Source organism: Piliocolobus tephrosceles, chromosome 17 (assembly GCF_002776525.5).
Source record: "Piliocolobus tephrosceles isolate RC106 chromosome 17, ASM277652v3, whole genome shotgun sequence".
In the NCBI taxonomy this organism is placed as follows: domain Eukaryota; kingdom Metazoa; phylum Chordata; class Mammalia; order Primates; family Cercopithecidae; genus Piliocolobus; species Piliocolobus tephrosceles.
Genome location: NC_045450.1, coordinates 53,113,584 through 53,134,053, shown reverse-complemented (window position 1 = coordinate 53,134,053; position 20,470 = coordinate 53,113,584). Strand labels below are relative to the sequence as shown.

The 20,470-nt window shown below is 47.4% G+C and overlaps 1 protein-coding gene and 1 non-coding gene across 5 annotated transcripts in view; one reads left to right on the top strand and one right to left on the bottom strand.

The window, feature by feature from the left end:
* The window catches only part of SLC7A6 (solute carrier family 7 member 6), a 41,489-nt gene that overhangs the window by 6,399 nt on the left and 14,620 nt on the right, over nt 1-20,470 (bottom strand). For all 4 annotated transcript variants that reach the window (XM_023210260.2, XM_023210259.2, XM_023210261.3 and 1 more), the window contains 5 exons: nt 8,040-8,165; nt 5,348-5,492; nt 4,501-4,624; nt 4,171-4,274; nt 573-669 (listed from right to left, as the gene is read on the bottom strand). In XM_023210260.2, coding sequence (XP_023066028.1) covers nt 573-669; nt 4,171-4,274; nt 4,501-4,624; nt 5,348-5,492; nt 8,040-8,165 — 596 coding nt within the window. The remainder of the gene's footprint in view (nt 1-572; nt 670-4,170; nt 4,275-4,500; nt 4,625-5,347; nt 5,493-8,039; nt 8,166-20,470) is intronic.
* Nucleotides 11,640-11,743, top strand: LOC111541496. Its single transcript, XR_002731269.1, has one exon. It is a non-coding gene; the product is annotated as a U6 spliceosomal RNA (small nuclear RNA).

Here is a 20,470-nt window from a genome sequence, read left to right as displayed (position 1 = left end):
AGGATTTTTCTATTATTTTGATGAAATGATAGAAAAGTTCATCAAGACAAATAAACGAATGTGAGAATTGCTAGGAAAATTCCAAGGGCGGGGGACTAAAGAAGTACACTTGGTCCCTCTTTAGTTTTCAGATAGTCAGTATGAAGCTAAACCAAGGAGGCTTGGCACTGATGGGGAGGATTAGTTAAGATGGCACATTTAAGGGGCACACAGTAATAACTGGCACACATTAAGGAGCCTAAAAAATTAGCTATTATTCTCTATGATAAAAGTTTGAAAACTGTGGAAAAATGGATTGTTCAGTAAACAATATTGGTGTAGCTGGCTGCCATTTGAGAAAAAATTAAGTGCATCCCCACCTTTCTTAACACTGCTATAATATAAATTCCAGATTAATCCAAAATTTAAACTTAATAAAACTATAAAAGAACTAAATGACAACAAAAAATGACCTGTTTTTCAAATCTTAGAGCAAGGCCTTTCTCAGGTCCCCTCTTATGTAACAACTTAGCACAAATCAGAAGGAGCAATGCACAGATCCGCCCGAGCCCCGTGGTCCCGGCAAAGCTTACATTGAACAGTAAAGCAGGGATAGGTGTAAAACGCTCAATGTGGATCATGGACAGAAGGTCCGGGAGATGGCCCTCCCGGGAGCCCACGAAGAACAACCTAGAAGGATGAGAAATGTGTCAGCAGGATCCTTTTACTCCTTTTACTCAGCCATACGACCACACTCCTCACTCGGACAAACTCGGCTCAGAGCCCCCCAGGAAAGCAGGATGCAGCCTCCCAGGAGCATCCCAGGTCCTTGGTGCATCACCAGTCCAACCTCCCCGCTCCCCGCTTCCTTACAGACTTTGCCTCCCTCTTCATCCCCGGGCACCTCACCACTACCCAGATGCCCCATCCACCATTATCCACTGACCAACCACCCAAGGCCCTCAGCTATGAAACCCACCATCACCCAGACACCCCCTCTTCTCTCAGCCACAGATACCTCACCAACATCCAATAGATGCCTCACCCTGCTGTCACCCACTAACAGACTCACCCAATCCATGCCACAGATTCATAGCTAACATAATGGCTTTTGAAGGGCAGCCAGATTTCTGTTCATGTCTTCCATATATTTTCCCTGAGCTGATGTATGATACACCAAGACAAGACTGAGGGTCAAAGAGAAAACCCAGGCTTCCTTTCTACACCTAAAGAGCTCCACCAGCTGGGAAAAAGACTGGCACAGTGGCCGGGCGCGGGGGCTTACGCCTGTAATCCCAGCACTCTGAGAGGCTGAGGCAGACAGATCACCTGAGGTCGGGAGTTTGAGACCAGCCTGACCAACATGGAGAAACCCCGTGTCTACTAAAAATACAAATTTTTTTTATTTTATTTTATTTTTATTTTATTTTATTTTATTTATTTTTTATTTTATTTGACAGGCGCGGTGGCTCATGCCTGTAATCCCAGCACTCTGAGAGGCCGAGGTGGGCAGATCACCTGAGGTCAGAAGTTCAAGACCAGTCTGGCCATGGTGAAACCCCGTCTCTACTAAAAATGCAAAAAATTAGCCGGGCATGGTAGTACATGCCTGTAATCCCAGCTACTCAGGAGGCTGAGGCAGGAGAATTGCTTGAACTTAGGAGGCGGAGGTTGCAGTCAGCCGAGATTGCACCATTATGCTCCAGCCTGGGCAACAAGGGTGAAACTCTGTCTCAAAAAAAAAAAAAAATTAGCCAGGTGTGGTAGCACCTGCCTGTAACCCCAGCTACTCAGGAGGCTGAGGCAGGAGAATCACTTTAATCCGGGAGGCGGAGGTTGCGGTGAGCCGAGATTGCACCATTGGACTCCAGCCTGGGCAATAGGAGCTAAACTCTGTCTCAAAAACAAACAAAAAAAGACTGGCGCAGAAATGAACTGCCCCTCAGCATGGTCAGCATCACCTTGGAGTACACGACACTCACTTGCTAGGCTTGAGGCTTGTGCCAAAATGCTTTGCAAGAGAAGAGATGCAAAGAAGAGTTTCCAGAAGCAAGTCGGTAGGTGGAGAAAACGAGCATGTGCAAAGGCAAAATGTGTGGAGGCATGAAAGAGTGTGGCCTCTTTGGAGGTTGATGTAGAATGCCAAGAGCCCCAGGACAAGCTGCGTGAGAAGAGGGTGCTGGGAAGAACCTGCATGCAAGGCCACACTGTGAAGTCTGAACAAACACAGAGTCAGCTGTGGCTTTGAGGTAAGGGCCTGACAGGATTTGACACCAGTCTGGAGGGCAAACTAGAGGAGGGGAGGCTAGGGTGTCAGGGAAAGGCTAGACAAGAAGTCCATCTATCAAAACGAGCCTGAGCAAAGGGAAGATGACACTACTTTTTTTTTTTTTTTTTTTGAGTCGGAGTCTCGCTCTGTCGCCCAGGCTGGAGTGCAATGGCACAATCTCAGCTCACTGCAACTTCCGCCTCCTGAGTTCAAGCAATTCTCCTGCCTCAGCCTCCTGAGTGGCTGGGACTACAAGCACATGTATGCCCAGCTATTTTTTTTTTGTATTTTTAGTAGAGACAGGGTTTCACCATATTGGTCAGGCTGGTCTCAAACTCCTGACCTCAGGTGATCTTCCCGCCTCAGCCTCGCAAAGTGCTGGGATTACAGGCGTGAGCCCTGCGCCCACTGGACACTATGTTCTTTTACAAGGCCTTGACTTCTCTAATTCTTCGGTTGCCCCAGGGAGGCACAATACATGGACTGGTGTGTGAAAACCAGTAAAAAGAATGAACAGGACAAAACTCTTTTATTTTTCATCCTTCTGTGTGTTTATGTGGCAAATATTTATTGGATGACTATTATACCCCCGGCCCTGGGGACACCACCAGTTATGGGGTGAGTGGAAGAGAAATCAGGATACTTTCTTCTCAGGTATCTTATGTCATAGAAGCCATGGAGATCGTTTCAAAATTGGCAAGTGGTCAGGATCACTTGCTTCAGAGGTCCAATAGGATGAGGACTAAAGACAGGCTAAGAAAGAGATAGCCTTAATAAGAATATTTTTCAGGTAGTAGAAGCCAAACTGTAACAGATAGGAAAATGAATGAAAGTTGAAGCACAGACTGCTGTCTCACAAGTGCATCCAGGGCCAGGCATGGTGGCGCACGCCTTTAATCCGGCTACTCGGGAGGCTAAGGTGGGAGGATCACTTGAGACCAGGAGTTTGAGACCAGCCTGGGCAACATAGTGAGACCCCAATCTCTAAAAAAAAATTAATTTAAAAATAGAAAGAAGTACATCCAGTAAGTGGGAAGAGGGGAGATGCGAAATGCTATTTTGTGACTCGCCTAAGTGGAGAGGAGAGAAGCTCATGGAGAGCTGGTCTCCAAGTGAGCACCCACCAAAGAGAAGGGCCAACTGATGGAGCAAACTGCTGAAGAGGGGAAGTGCTGGAACCCTGAGCCCAGGTAGCAGGGTCTGCCAGGAAAGGCACACCTGATCCTTCCTCTGCAACAACAGGAAGGACCAGCGCGCTTATTGATGTCTGCACACAGAGGAGAACAGGAGACCTGATGGCCTCAGCATTTTCTGGGAAGTGAGGGGAAAAGTCTTTCTGTACACAGCACCAATACCTGGTACACAGCAAGTGGTATTATGATTTACTGAAGAAATGAATCCTGGGGCTACAGCATAACCCACAAGGAGCCTAGAATCTGGTCCCTGCCCGAGTCACCACTCCAAGCTGTTGCCTTTCTCCCCTATACCTTTCATCAATCTGTCCTCATCTCAGATGGAAACATGAGCTACCAGCACATAAACATGAGCTACCAGCACACAAAATATGAGCTACCAGCACATAAACATGAGCTACCAGCACACAAAATATGAGCTACAAGCACATCACATAAACATGAGCTATCAGCACATAAATATGAGCTATCAACACGTAACATGAGCTATCAGCACACAATCTGTCCTCATCTCAGATGGAAACATGAGCTACCAGCACACAGATGTGCTACTTGCACAAAGGCAAGTACATGCCCACATACCAAACACACACACACATACACACACACACACACACACACACACACACCCCGTATGCCCATGAGAAGAAGGGAAAAAAGAACTCTTACCCCGAAGCCCCAGAGAATGAAATATTGTGGTCTACTATCAGTGACACAGAGACACAGTACCTTGATGAAGCAAAGATGGATGCATTGAGGCCCCCAAAGCAGGACAGGGCAACAGCAATGGGGATGGTCCAGCTGAACATGCCAAACGTCTGGTCAGCAAATGTCTGGAGGCAGGGCACAGAAGAGGCACTTAAACAGGACAGGGTTTCATAATCCTCCTGCATCTATGATCTCGGAACAAATGCAGTCACTGCTAAGCAGCCCACCCTCTGGCCTAGACTCATGACCTCATCCTGCAGAGCTGAGGAGAGTGCAGTAAGAGAGACTGAGCTGTGCAGGGTGGCTCAGCATCATGAGATGATGAACAAATGGGGATCCCAAGAGACTCACCACAGCCACGGCATCACTGCTAAGGACATCTGAAATGTTCAGCACTGTGTAATAGGCCACATTTGTCAGGATGTAGATGAGCGTCACAATTGGCATAGAAATCCCAATGGCCAAGGGCAAATTTCTGTCAGGACAAGTGAGAAAGGACTACCTAGAACCAACCTCTCCTTGGGAACAAAGTTTATCAAGTCTCCACTAGGATTTTCCTAACATCTAACAGTTCACTGGCCTCTGAGTCTTTGAGGCAGGCTCACCTTCCCCTTGACCCTGGGCTCTTTCTACTGAAAAAGAGAACTTTCTCTGTGAAGATAGCTCATGATCAATATTTGATCTTTGCCACAGTAGGGCCAGTGGGTCCCATTGGGTTTCATAATCCTCCTGCACCTATGATCTCAGAGGAACAGTGCCAAGAACAGTGTCCTGGGGACTAGATGCCAGGCTGGGGACCCAGCTGGCCAGAATAAGTTTTGGTTCTGTGGGCTGTAGTGTCAGCACCACAGTGCAAGGTCTAATTCCTTTGCCCCAGCTGGGCCTGCTGCTCCCCACTGAAGGTGCAAGGTCCTAATTCCTTAGCCCCAGCTCAGCCTGCTGCTCCCCACTGAAGGGCCTCTCCTCTAGGAAGGACCCTATGTATCCTCCAGTGTGAACATAAGGACAGGGAGCTGAAGGCTTTCCCACCTTCACTCACTCCCATTCTAGCCCTCAGCCCCTCCTAGCTGGAGAAGGGGGACTAGGGAGAAGAGGGGAGGAGAGTCGGAGGGAGGAGGAGAAGGATGAGGGCAGCCACGCCCACTATCAGCAGGAGTTCCAGCCAAGCTGGGGAGTGAGAGTGTGATCCCGCCTTTACCTTTCTGGGTTTTTGATTTCTTCTGTTACAAAATTAAGGGTGTCCCAACCTGAGTAAGAGAAGAGGGCAGAGTAGAGGGCAAGAGAAAGGTTTCCCATGTCCCAGGAGGAACCCTCAAAGGCGTCCTGAAAGTGCTCAGAGTGTCCTGTGGGGGCAAAGGCAGGTGAGGGGTTCAGAGAGAAGGAACAGGCCAAAGAAGAAAGGAGGAGGAGATGGGAGGTGTAAGAGAAAGACACAAAAGGAGAATAGGGAAGAGGAAGGGAAGATGAAAAAAAGGAGGAATGGGAAGGAACAAGAAAGAAAAAACAAGAAGGTAGGGGAAAGAGAAAAAAAAAACATAATTTAACACCAAAAGATCAGCAACCACTACCTCCCTACACTTTACCACACCACCCACTTCCTCAGGAAAGCTCCATTCCTCTAATAAAACTAGACAATAAAAAACCAAAGACATTCCTGGCTGCCCTCTGATGTGACAATACTTCTTCCAAAACCCTAAAGAATTTCCATTTCCTGCAAGTGATCTCACAGCAAGCCCCAGCTCTTCTACCTATTTATGTCAAGAACCCCATTTCACAGGAAGGAGTCATTTTTCATTGAAAATTAGACCTTCCTGTGAACTACCTCTCCTGGGCCAGACTACTGCACAATTTGGTCAAATGGGTTTATCAGCCTCATGGGAAGGACTCTCTGCTGCTCTACTTGCGGTGGCTATGGTTGCCTGGGGGAGATCACATGCTATAGAGGAACTGAGACCTTATCTTTCACTAGGCCTGGGCCACCCCTACCCTTTGGGGAGCCAGCCCAGGCCCAGACGCCTGTCATTCTCCTCAGAGGCCTCAGAGACTGCAGACCCAAAAGCCCCGGGGACAGCACCCAGCTACCCAGGACAGAGACCCTCTGGACACACTGGGGTTTTTAACAAGACCCAGACTTCTAAGGAACCCCATTGTCATACCCTGAAGAAAGCCTAGACCCAGCTCTCATGTGGTAAAAAGAGCTAGTTATGCAGCAAGAGAAGAGAAAATAGAGACCCCTGTCCTCAGGGGTGTCCATCCTCATACACAGCAGTGGTTCCCTAAGGAACAGATCTTCAGGGGAGGATTACTCAAAATGCAATTTGACCCCAGGATGCTCCCGAGCCTCCAGGGACATCCACATGGCTAGCTCTACTAACTTGATATAAGTACACGGGCTAGACCAGCAGCCCGAGAATCAACAAAGGCAATTCTGTTTTTCTTTTTCTTTTTCTTTTTTTTTTGAGACGGAGTTTCGCTCTTGTTGCCCAGGCTGGAGTGCAATGGCAAGATCTCGGCTCACTGCAACCTCTACCTCCCGGGGTTCAAATGATTCTCTTGCCTCAGCTTCCCAAGTACCTGGGATTACAGGCATCCGCCACCATGCCCAGCTAATTTTTTGTATTTTTAGTAGAGACAGGGTTTCTCCATGTTGGCGAGGCTGGTCTCAAACTCCTGACCTCAGGTGATCCACCTGCCTCAGCCTCCCGGCCTCCCAGAGTGCTGAGATTACAGGCGTGAGCCACCGCACCCAGCCCAACAAGGGCAATTCTTTTTTTTTTTTTTTTGAGACTGAGTCTTGCTCTGTCACCCAGGCTAGAGGACAGTGGCACAATCTTGGCTTACTGCAACTTCCACCTCCTGGTTTCAAGCCATTCTCCTCCCTCAGCCTCTTAAGTAGCTGGGATTACAGGCGCGCACCACCACGCCCAGCTAATGTTTTTATTTTTAGTAGAGACGGGGTTTCTCCATGTTGGCCAGGCCAGTCTCGAACTCCTGACCCGCTGATTCACCCGCCTTAGCCTCCCAAAGTGCTGGGATTACAGGCGCGAGCCACCGCGCCCGGCCAAGGGCAATTCTTAAAAGCACAGCTTTTTAGACTCCAAGCCAACCAGAATGTGATCCAATAGATTTGAGATTAGGGTCTCAGCTCCCCGGGTGATTGTACACAGCCGGGGAGCTGTGTACAATCACTAGGACTGATGACCTACAGAACTAGGCTGTGAGATGATTGAGATATCTGTGGCTAAAGACACCTCAAGACCTCTCCAGGGCTCATGAGATCTTGGTAGGCCTATTACCCTCACTGCCAGTCCTCTCTGATCCAGGAACAAAAAGCTTTCTAAAGCCAACATGCAGGAAAGACACTGCCAATTGCACAACATTTTAATATTTTTCTGAGAGCTGACTTGGGGAGGGATTGTTGAATACAAGTTCAGATGAAAAGTAAAGGCTGCAAAATAACCACCCATTTCCATACCCCACTTCCAGCTCCATATCCCCTGCCACCTGTCTCAAGGAGGGCCCAGTCTTCCTACTTGTAGCTTGGCAGTCACAGACCACAAATAGGAGCCACTCTATCCCCACAGATTACTTTTATGACCCAATCATGATCCAAGCTTCAAGAGCTCCTAGGCCCTTGGCTGGCTTCCTGCAATGCTCCCAGCCTCCACCAAAGGAAACCAGCCCTGAGGGAGAGGCTGACTCATGTCCACTTGGCCAAGCCAGCCTGGCCCAGAAAGCCCAGAAAGAAATCTACTCCCATCTCTTGCACTCACTGACACATGCTAGCATGTACATAGAAACAGTTGAGCAGTGAAGCTAACAGAGTCCCCATGTCCTCCTCAGGGAATCCGGAGGAACTCCTGGTGGTACCCCCCCTTCCCACTACTTACCCTGGCACAGTTTAACAAGGCCCATGACAATGATGGCAATGAGCGCTACGACCTTGGCGTAAGTGAACGTGTCCTGCACACGTGTGCCCCACTTGACATAGGCACAGTTCACAAATGTCAGCAGGCCTAGGAGGAAAACCACAAAGTCACTGGTAGGCTTGAGTTGAGGGCACAGGGGCCCAACCCCTCTTTACAGAGAGCACCACTTTCTGCCCTTCCTGCCTAAGGCAGAGGGACCAATAGACCAGCCAGAACAAGGTGAACTGGCAAGCGAGGGGACACCCTGTACCCGCCCCAGCTGACAGCACACAGGCACGTCCATCACTACTGGCGCTCAAGGATATGAAGGCATGCGTGAATACATACTTATGCATCCTGATGGCCAGCACCATTTCTGGGAATCCCCCCCAGGCCCAGGGATGGGTGATTTCACCCACTCTTTCCCACCCAGACTCCCAAGGTTCCAAACCACAGGAGACGTAAGACCTCTTCATGGCCAAAAGAAACACATCAGTAAGTGAGGTAAATTTGAATGCAGATGGCAGGTTACCTAAGAAATTAGAGAGACAGTGTTTTGCATGTAAGTGTAAAAATGAGGCCAGGTGCAGTGGCTCACACCTATAATCCCAGCACTTTGGGAAACTGAGGCAGATGGATCATGTGAGCCCAGGAGTTAGAGACCAGCCTGGGCAACATGGAGAAACCCTGTCACTATAAAAAATATAAAAATTAGCTGGGCGTAGTGGTGCACACCTGTAGTCCCAGCTACTCAAGAGGCTGAGGCGGGAGGGTCGCTTGGGCCTAGGAGGTTGAGGCTGCAGTGAGCTGTGCACTCCAGCCTGGATGACAGAGTAAGACCCTGTCTCAAAAAAAAAAAAAAAAGAAAAGAAAAGAAAGAAAGAAAAAAAGTCTGTTATATGCCTGAAAATTTCACATACACCTCTGCAGCAATTCTCACGACTCCAAAATACAGATATTCCTATTCCCATTTTACGGATGAGGAAACTGAGGCTGACAGAAGCTAACTACCATTTCTAAGTTCACATTCCCAAGCCCACTGATCACTTCTACCCTCATTCCTACCCATACCTCCCAATTCTCAATGAAGTCCATGGAGAAGCGCACCCACTAGGGTACTCCCTAGGCTCACGTGGCCTTAAGTTCTAGCTCCTCACACACCTCAGTGACATCTGGGCCCTGTGCTGAGAGCCCTGGCACTTTGCTCCTGCTAAACAATGACTGCTCTGATCCATAGGGAGGACATAAGAGCAGTATCCAGCAGGAAGGAACGCAGTGACATCTGTAAGTACTGCCTCTAGCATCCAAAAATAGAACTTTTATGTGCACCTCAAATCTTATTACAAAATCTTTTGGGCCCATCTCTAGGCCAACTCCACTTACTCTAACTACCCACTTTGCACTCTCCCCTTCAGCCAGACTCTCTCTCTTATTTGTACCAGACATACACATAAAAAGAAATGTCCTCCCCTCCTCTTCCTGCCATAGCTAACAGCAACTCCCACTTTCAAGGTCTAGTTCAGCCCCCGCTTCCTCTTCCTCTGTAAAACCTTCTCTAAATACACCAGCCAGCCCCTCTCTGAGCTCTTTGTCTCCTGAACCACATGGCATTCCTGCTTCTTAGCACAGCTTAGTGTCTATGCTATCGTCACGTAGACACCTGTCTCAAATCTCTCCCTCAGGTGACTGGGTCATGCTTCTCCCAAGATCACAAATTCTCAGAAGGCAACAGCAGTATATCATTTTATTTTCTTTCTTCCTCCTTTTTTTTTTTTTTTTTTGTTTTTGTTTTTTGAGACAGGGTCTTGCTTTGTCACCCAGGCTGGAGTGGGCATAATCACAGCTCACCGCAGCCTCGATCTCCAGGGCTCAAGTGACCCTCAGCCTCCTATTAGCTGGGACCACAGGTGCACACAACCACACCCAGCTAATTTAAAAAAAAAATTAGAGACAGGGGTTTCGCTATGTTCCCCAGGCTGGTCTGGAACTCCTGGGCTCAAGCAGTCTTCCTGCCTCAGCCTCCCAAAGTATTAGGATTACAGGCATGAGCCACTGAACCTGGCCATGTTGTTTTCTTAAGCTCATCGCCAAGCAAAGAGGGGTACTGATAAACTCTGGTTGGAACCAAGGTGGTAAGATTTTCACTCTAACTTCCAATTCCCTGGGGCAAGGCAAATTGTCAGAAAGTTGGATAATCTTCCATTCAAATGGAGAGAAGTGCCTACGGCCAGCCTGTGAAAATGAACACAGGTGGCAGCTGGCAGGCTCGATGGCTTCAAAGAGCTTTCACTCAGTACACTGGCAAGTAACACAGGTGCTTACTAGTCAATCATGATGTGGAAGTAGGGGGACAGTGGTCAAATGGGAGGGGAGAAGAAGCCCAAAGAAATGCATGCTGCTGGCAGGTCTTCCCAGGCACCTACCCTGATGATCAAAGCTACCGGTATGGGGTTAAGCCTCAATCAGCTAACATACGGATTACCTAGTTAATAGGCATCGGTAATCCCTAGGCCCCTGTACAGTACAGTAGCCATGTTTTGAAGTACCTGCCCAGCTCCTTCTTGGGAATTGCTCCCCCTTCCCTATCATGACTGATGGATCCAGACACTGGACCCAAGTTGACTCTGTTATATTGCCTCTCCCAGAAACACAGAATTGGAATACCAAGAAACTGAATCTAACAGTAATGGGCAGAAGGGTCAGGAGCTACAGCAAGTCAAAGTCACATACAAGCCCTTAGTAACAAAGGGACAGAAACCATAAGTAAGTAGAGGAAGGAAGCAGGACCACAAAAAGAAGCAGAAGTGGGAGGGCATGCAGCTTAGACAAAAAGACTGACAGGGGTCGGGGCAGCATTGCACACCTGGAGTCCCAACTGTGTGGGAGGCTGAGGTGGAAGAATTGCTGAACCCAGGAGTCCGGGCCTATAGTGCACTGTAATAGCGTCTCTGAATAGTCACTGCACTCCAGCCAGGGCAACAGAGTGAGAGCTTGTCTCTAAAAAAAAAACAAAAACAAAAACAAAAAAAGAAAGACGAGAAAATACACAGAAGACAGAGACAGAGGGGTGAGAGATAAGAGACAAGGAGGCAGAGACAGAGAGAAGAGGACAAAAGGAGAAAGACACAAAAAGGTAGAAATACAGATGAAGAAAGAGACTGACGATATCCTGGCAGTGCTAACTGTGCTTCTTGTTTGCAGCTCCAAGGGGAAGAAAAGCTGATGCACTCCTCAGACCCACTAACAGACAGTGGGTCTCACTTCTGATCCTTCTCCTTCCCTCTATCCTGCCATAAATGTCCTACAGGTTTGGTCTCTCTGCACACAGGTAAATATTACACACAGTGGAAATTCAACAACTATGTGCTAAACTAATGAATGAAGGCAGCTGTTTGTGGACATGCCTGCAGAGTCCATTCCAGTAGACCAGCTGGAAGGATACAAAAGCACCTGGTGAGAGTGGCTCCTCTGGGGAGAAAGACTAAAGCTGTGGAGAGGGAGGGAGACCTTTTCCACTGTGTGCCCTTATGACTGGTTTACCATGAACATACGCCTCTTTCTAGATAAAAATAAAAATAGTTTGTGCTCACTTCAGCAGCACATATACTAAAATTGGAACGACGCAAAGATTAGCATGGCCCCTGAAAAATTTTAAAAGAATTTGTTTAAAAATAAAAATTGTTCATTAGCAACAATGTAGCACCAGAAGGCAGAGCCAGGGCAGTGTGAAGCTAGGAGGCACCTAGGGCACAAAATTTAAGGAGGCACTCATTCTCAGGGGACCACATGCAGGAACCTGAGAGTGAGTACGCCCTTCAACGCTGGCCCCAGGCATCTCGCTTGCCTCACCCTATTCTCAGCCCTGCCAGAGAACAGAGAGCTCCTAGAACAGTCTGTCAAGCAGAAGCCAAGTCCCTTGACTGTTCTCCTGATTCTAATTAAGAAACAAAATTTCACCATCTGATCCTTACTCCTTTATTGCTTCCTAGAACTCCCAGCCCCTCTAGCCTTACCATAAACTATCAGAGTTCAAACAAAGTCAACAGCTGGGCCTTAAAGCCAGATGCTAAGATTCAGCTACCACAATTAAAACCTTCCCTCTTCTCCTGATCTCATTTCCTTGCTGGACAAGCCTGCACCAATGAGCGTGGGACCCACATGAGGGTCTTCAAGGTTCTCTAGGAGCTTATTGCTGAGAAAGGAGAACTCAAATGGCACATCCAGACTGAAAGCCAAAGCAGAAACAAATCTCCAAAGTCTCTGTGGCACAGATGGCTAGTTATCTTCCTCTATCTGTTCTTCCCTTTTCCCTTCGTAATAGAAATTTTGAGGCCGGGCGCAGTGGCTCAAGCCTGTAATCCCAGCACTTTGGGAGGCCGAGACGGGCGGATCACGAGGTCAGGAGATCGAGACCATCCTGGCTAACACGGTGAAACCCCGTCTCTACTAAAAAATACAAAAAACTAGCCGGGCGAGATGGCGGGCGCCTGTAGTCCCAGCTACTCGGGAGGCTGAGGCAGGAGAATGGCGTAAACCCGGGAGGCGGAGCTTGCAGTGAGCCGAGATCGCGCCACTGCACTCCAGTCTGGGCGACAGAGCGAGACTCCTCCGTCTCAAATAAAAAAATAAAAAATAAAAAAGAAATTTTGGCTGAAGTCATGTCTGTCCAAAATAAAGCTGACATTTCCTAGCCTCTCCTGCAGGTAGGTATGGCTGTGCAACCAGGTTTTCTCCCGGGATGTATGCAAACATTTCATATAAGACCTCAGAAAGTGTCTTTAAATGAGGGAGACAGTGTCTTTGTCCTTCCTGTCAGTTACAATGCAGACATGACAGCTAGAGCTTTAGTAACCATCCTGGACCACCAGCTAGAAGTCACAGGCTGAGGATGGCAGAGCAGGAAGACAGAAGGAATGAACCTGACTCCCTGAAGAACTGAAGTCATCCAACCCACACTGCCTCCTTTTAACATGTGAGAGAAACAAACATCAACATGTTTGAGCCATGCTGCTAAAGGTTTTCTGTTGTCTGAAACCCAAGTTAATAGTGAATAACATATGCACTCTCTGGCAGAACTATGCCTTTCATACTCTCTTTCTGATGAGGAGATGGCCTGGCAATCTGAGGCTGTACTCCCAGCTACGCTGACAGTAGTCACAACTCTCTTTTCCCACAGGCAACAGAGAGCGGAGGGAAACCTTCCAATTCCTCCCAGACAGGCTGAGTGTTATAAAGGGGCATTCAAGGACAAAGGAGTGCAACCCTAAACAAAAAATAATTTTAAAAATGTGGAAGAAAGGCCAGGCGCGGTGGCTCACGTCTGTAATCCCAGCACTTTGGGAGGCCAAGGTGGGCACATCACAAGGTCAAAGTTCAAGACTAGCCTGGCCAGTATGGTGAAACCCCATCTCTACTAAAAATACAAAATAATTAGCTGCACATAGTGGCGTGTGCTAATTAGTCCCAGCTAATCGGCAGACTAAGGCAGAAGAATCACGTGAACCCAGGTGGCAGAGGTTGCAGTGAGCCAAGATCATGCCACTGGACTCCAGCCTGGGCAACAGAGTGAGAGTCCGTATAAAAAAAAAAAAATGTGGAAGGAAGAAAGGCAAGGTAGGGAGGGGACAACTACAAGACATTTAGGAGTGAAATGCTCTCCAACACTCCAGGGAAGGTAAACCCTTCCAAATGGGGATCCCAGAATCAGTAGCTACCTCCTGGGATGTATATAAATATGTAATGTATCTATCTTTTTTAAAAGTATCCTTGCCCAGTGTGGTGGCTCAAGCCTGTAATCCCAGCACTTTGGGAGGCTGAGGCGGGCGGATCACGAGGTCAGGAGATCGAGACCATCCTGGCTAACACGGTGAAACCCCATCTCTATTAAAAATACAAAAAATTAGCTGGGCGTGGTGGTTGGCACCTGTAGTCCCAGCTACTTGGGAGGCTGAGGCAGGAGAATGGCGTGAACCCGGGAGGCGGAGATGGCAGTGAGCAGAGATCATGCCACATAACTCCAGCCTGGTCGACAGTGCCAGACTCCATATCAAAAAAATAATAATAATACAAATAAATAAATAAAAGTATCCTTGTTTTTTTGTGTGGTTTTTTGTTTTATTTTGTTTTTTAAGAGACGAGTTCTTGCTATGTTGCCCAGGCTGGTCATGAACTCCTGGGCTCAAGTGACCCTTCTGCCTTGGCCTCCCAAACTGCTGAGATTACAGGCATGAGCCACTGAGCCTGGCCAGTGTCTTTGTTTTTAATTACACAAATACATGTAGTCCCATTATGAAGACATTCAAACTATATATATAGGGTTGGAGTCTTGAAGCAACTATGATCAAGACCCAGTCCTCCCTAGGTCCGTATCACTCTCTGAACATGAAAGCTGTCTGTCCATAGCAACTAGCCAAAATAAGGAGTGTATCCTTTCTACTGAGAACTCTGAGCAGGCCTGGGTCCAAGACAGCAAGAAACCATGGAAACAATGGATACTCAGTGATCATACAGTGTTTCTTCTTCCCTCCAGTCTCATCCTTCCCAATCTCCCTCCTTCTCTTCCTCCTGCTCACTGTCACCCTTGCCAAACAAACCCCGCTGAGTTTTGATGCTGCTGTGTCAGCAATGAACTACTTCCATGTTGAAATCTTCAAAGCAAATACTTTCCATTGATGTGTATGAGCCTACACAAGAGGGAGGATCCTGAGGTCAAAGCCCACAAAGATAAATGGGCTGACAATACCCAAACCAGAAACATCACCCTTCTGCAGCCAAATCAAGTATTCATAATACTGGGCACCTGGGTTACTGTGAATCCTGCTGGTCACCTCGGCAAAAAGGAGACCCTATGTACCTACCTCAAGAACGAGTATTTCTCTCCATTCGTCCCACAAGTGAGTATGAGCCCCTAAACTTCCTGAGTTCAGTCAGCAGCCTGCAGCCCTGCCTCACCACATTCCAAAACCCCAGAACACATATGAACAGAGTGCACCCTTAAGACAGAGTTTCTCAACCTCAGCACTATTGACATTTTAGGCCAGGTAAGTCTTTATTGTGAGAAGCTGTTCTATGCATGGTGGTATGTTCAGCAGCCCCCATGACCTCTGTCATTAGAAGCAAAAAGCACCTCCTCCCAGGAGCTGTGACAACCAAGTGTCTCCAGATATTGCTAAATGTCTCCCGGAAGACAAACTCCCCTCTGGCTGAGAACCACTGTTCTAGGATAATTAGTAGGTAAAATAAAATAGCCTGAAATCCACAAAAAGTTGCTTGGATCTCCTTGCCAGTATAACCTGGGAATGGGATGGGGTACAGCCAGAAAGCCAGGATCTGAAAGTACAGTGCCTTCAGGGGCCAGGAAACTAACATGAGTGAGCAAAGGCAAGAAAGTCTGGGTACAATACAGGAAGTGGAGGACTACAGTGGATTGGGGAGTCCATACTCCATTTAAAAGGAGCCACAGCCGGGCAGGTGCAGTGGCTCAAGACTGTAATCCCAGCACTTTGGGAGGCTGAGGTGGGCGGGTCACGAGGTCAGGAGATAGAGACCATCCTGGCTAACATGGTGAAACCCCGTCTCTACTAAAAATACAAAAAATTAGCCGGGCGACGTGGCGGGCGCCTGTTGTCCCAGCTACTCAGGAGGCTGAGGCAGGAGAATGGCGTGAACCTGGGAGGCGGAGCTTGCAGTGAGCCGAGATGGTGCCACTGCACTCCAGCCTGGGTGGCAGAGCAAGACTCCATCTCAAAAAAAAAAAAAGAAAAAGGAGCCACAGCCCTCCACAGCGGCTCACACCTGTAATCCCAACACTTGTAGAGGCTGAGGCGGGAGCATCACTTGAGCCAGGAGTTTGAGACCAGCCTGGGCAACATAGGGATACTCCTTTTAAATAAACAAAAACAAAAACAAAAACAAATTTTTTTTAAAGGAGATACGACTACTCAAATCCAGCTCATTGTATCAGGCAGGAATTTGGGTCCAACGATGCCAGAACTTTTGATTTTTCAAGAGAAAAGGCAAGTCCTGATTTTAAAATGTTGGCAAATAATTCAAAATTATTTACAACACCACAAACCAAACAGATCTATCTCTGGGGCCCAAGTCTGGCTCACAGGCCACCAGCTTACAGCCTCTGCCCTAGAGTTGGTTATATACAGACTTCCTGGGCCCTTCCTTCTAGGATGGAACTTTTAAGTGTCTAGAATGGCGTGGCTATAACTTGTTTAGGCAGTCTCCCAACCAACAAGCCGGACCCCTCTCATGCCTCAATTTCAAGACTAACTTAATTCTCCTATCCTATCGAAGTCTTACCCTAGATTCAGTGCAGACCTTTGGTTTTTTCCCCCCTAAATAACCTAATTGGTTTTGTGCAATTTATGTCTCCTGAAACCATGTTGTTCCCACTGCTGCCTTTACTCAGGGAAACTCTCTCAGCATATCCTAGCTCTGTAGAAAGCCTGATCCTGCAACCTAAGTTCCAAGAAGGTAAGCAAGCTGAACCCTAAAGCCTACCCTTGTCGGAAGAGGATATGGTTTTATGACTTGCCATTACTATGGCAAGCAAGTTCTTGCCCTCAGGCCTGGATTCTGGAAAAGCCAGTGCTTCAAGGAGAGAAAGCTTGCAGGAATTCAGTCCCCAGGAATCTGGATGAAAGTACATGTGGAATGAAACAGGCTGGCCACCCCGACTTACAGGCTCACGCCTATGATCCCAGCACTCTGGGAGGCCAAGGTGGGCAGATCACTTGAGCTCAGGAATTCGAGACCAGTGTGGCCAATATGGTGAAATCCCCTCTCTACTAAAAATATAAAAAGTAGCCAGGAGCTCGCACCTGTAATCCCAGCTACTTGGGAGGCTGAGGCAGAAGAATCACTTGAACCTGGGAGGCGGAGGTGGCAGTGAGCCAAGATTGAGCCACTGCCCTCCAGCCTGGGCAACAAAGCAAGACTCTGTCTCAAAAAATAAAAATAAAAGAGAAAATTGAGGTAGCAATTAGTTAACTCCCCAAGATCAACAGTTGGTCAATGATAAAGCTGAAAATTAAATCCAGTCTGGTATGGGGGCCTGCAATCCTAACCACTACACTATACTGCCTGGAAATTGCTTATGTGTCTTCAAACCATGTTTTCTATGAGTATTTGATGAAAGAGATTAAATATTAATTTTTTTTTTTGAGACAAAGTCTCATTCTGTCACCTAGGCTGGAGTGCAGTGGCATGATCATACCTCACTGCAACCTTGAATTTCTGGGCTCAAGGGATCCTCCCTCCTCAGGCTCCCGAGTAGCTAGGATTACAGATGCACACCAGTGCCACTGCCACCACGCCTGATTATTATTTTTTTTAGAGGTGGGGTCTTGCTTTGTATCCCAGGCTGGTCTCAAACTCCTGTGCTCAAGTGATCCTCCCTCCTCAGCCTCCCAAAGTGCTAGAATTACAAGGCATGAGCTACCATGCCCAGCCAATATTAGTTTTTAAAAATTTTTATAAAGCAGTATACAACCTACAAGAAAAGATGACCTCAAAAGGTACTTATGACTGGGCATCGTGGCTCACGCGTGTAATCCCAGCATTTTGGGAGGCCAAAGTAGGCGGATCACGAGGTCAAGAGATCAAGACCATCCTGACCAACCTGGTGAAACCCCGTGTCTACCAAAAATACAAAAATTAGCTGGGCGTGGTGGCATGCACCTGTAGTCTCAGCTACTCAGGAGGCTGTGGCAGGAGAATCTCTTGAAGGGGAGGCGGAGGTTGCAGTGAGCAGAGATCGTGTGCCACTGCACTCCAGCCTGGGCGACAGAGTGAGACTCCATCTCAAAAAAGAAAAAAATGATAATAATAATAGATAGGCTGGGCGTGGGGGCTCACACCTATAATCCCATCACTTTGGGAGGCCAGGATGGGCAGATCACCTGAGGTCAGGAGTTCAAGACCAGCCTGACCAACATGGAGAAACCCTGTCTCTACTAAAAATACAAAATTAGCCAGGTGTGGTGGCGAATGCCTGAAATCCCAGTTATTTGGGAGGCTGAGTCAGGAGAATCACTTGAACCCAGGAGGCGGAGGTTGTGATGAGCCGAGATCATGCCATTATACTTTACCCTGGGCAGCAAAAGCAAAACTCCATCTCAAAAAAAATTTTTTTTTAATTTAAAAATAATACATACGCACACAAAAAATACTAGAAAGTATTTCACCCAAATAGTAACAAGAGTACTGTAGGAGGTAAAATCATGGGTGATTCTTAATTTTCTTTTTTCTATTTTTCTGTATTTTTAAAATTATGTAAAAAATCTATGTTTTACCTTTTAATTAAAAAATACTAGGCTGGGTGAGGTGGCTCACACCTGTAATCCCAGCACTTTGGGAGGCCGAGGCAGGTGGATCATCTGAGGTCAGGAGTTCGAGACCAGCCTGGCTAACATGGTGAAACCCTGTTTCTACTAAAAATACAAAAAATTAGCCGGGTGTGGTAGAGCGTGCCTGTAATCCCAGCTACTTGGGAGGCTGAGGCAGGAGAATTGCTTGAATCCAGGAGGCAGAAGTTGCAGTGAGCCAAAATCATGCCATTGTACTCTGACTTGGGCAACAAGAGTGAAACTCCATCTCAAGAAAAAAAAAAGAAAACACTAAAAAGTGTTGCTTTTGAGGAGCATTTTATGAAATGGGGGAAAGCTTGTGATACACTAAGTTTAAAAAGCAGAATATAAAATTATAAGCAAAGTATGGTGCCAAGTCTACAAACAAAAGAAAGACACTATCAAACTATTAAAAGTACTCTTCTCGGCTGGGTGCAGTGGCTCACGCCTGTAATCCCAGCACTTTGGGAGGCCAAGGAAGGCAGATCATGAGGTCAGGAGATCGAGACCATCCTAGCTAACATGGTGAAACCCCGTCTCTACTAAAAAAGTACAAAAAAATTAGCTGGGCATGGTGGCGGGTACCTGTAGTAGTCCTAGCTACTTGGGAGACTGAGGCAGGAGAATGGCGTGAACCCGGGAGGTGGAGCTTGCAGTCAGCTGAGATCACCCCACTGCATTCCAGCCTGGGCGACAGAGCTAGACTCCATTTCAAAAAAATTGCAAATAAATAAATAAATAAAAGTACTCTTCTCGACCAGCCTGACCAACATGGTGAAACCCCCTCTCTACTAAAAATACAAAAATTAGCTGGGCTTGGTGGCAGGCGCCTGTAATCCCAGCTACTCGGGAGGCCGAGGCAGGAAAATCGTTTGAACCCAGGAAGCGGAGGTTGCAGTGAGCTGAGATTGTGCCATTGTACTCCAGCCTGGGCAACAGAGCAAGACTCCATCTCAAAAAAAAAAGTACTCTTCTTTTGCTGGTGGATTTTGGATGACTTAAGAGTAATTTAATTTTCTAAATAAACATGCTTTATGACGCTTTTTTGTTTTGTTTTGTTTTGTTTTGTTGGAGACAGGGTCTTGCTCTGTCTTGTTGGAGACAGGGTCAGGCTGGAGTGCAGTGGCGTGAACACAGCTCACTGCAGCCTCGACCTCCCAGGCTCAAGAGATCTTCCCATCTCAGCCTCCTGAATTGCTGGGACCACAGGCATACACCAACATGCCCAGCTAATTTGATTTTTTGTAGAGACAGGGTCTTACCATCTTGCCCAGGATGGTCTCAAATTCCTGAGCTCAAGCAATCCTCCTACCTCAGCCTCCCAATGTGCTGGGATTACAGGTGTGACCCACCATGCCTGCCCTAATAAATGTATTTTATAATCAGAAAATTACTCCCTTTTTTAGAAAGCTCAGTCAGACCAGAGCCTCCCTAGCCAAAGCCTATCAGACATATAGCTGAGCAGCTGCCTTCCCTAATCCTAAGGGTATCTGTTTCCCTCTCACTATCCTAAGGAATATGGAGCGTTTTCCCTTTAATTTGTCTTTAGCAAATTTTATAAAGTCAAGAGGCATGGGTATTCTACAGTCTTTTATTGCTAACTCCAAGGTACTCTCGGGCTATTTTTAACACTGGATAAACTGCATATACTGCCAATGCTTTTGCAAGCGGAGATGTGGAAAGAACAGAATATTATTAAGTACCTCTGGCAATACAGTGCTAAGGAACATAGAATTCTGGGCCTTTCTATGGCCGGGCGCGGTGGCTCAAGCCTGTAATCCCAGCACTTTGGGAGGCTGAGACAGGCGGATCACGAGGTCAGGAGATCGAGACCATCCTGGCTAACACGGTGAAACCCCGTCTCTACTAAAAATACAAAAAACTAGCCGGGCGAGGTGGCGGGCGCCTGTAGTCCCAACTACTTGGGAGGCTGAGCCAGGAGAATGGCGGGAACCCGGGAGGCAGAGCTTGCAGTGAGCTGAGATCTGGCCACTGCACTCCAGCCTGCGCGACAGAGCAAGACTCCGTCTCAAAAAAAAAAAAAAAAAAAAAAAA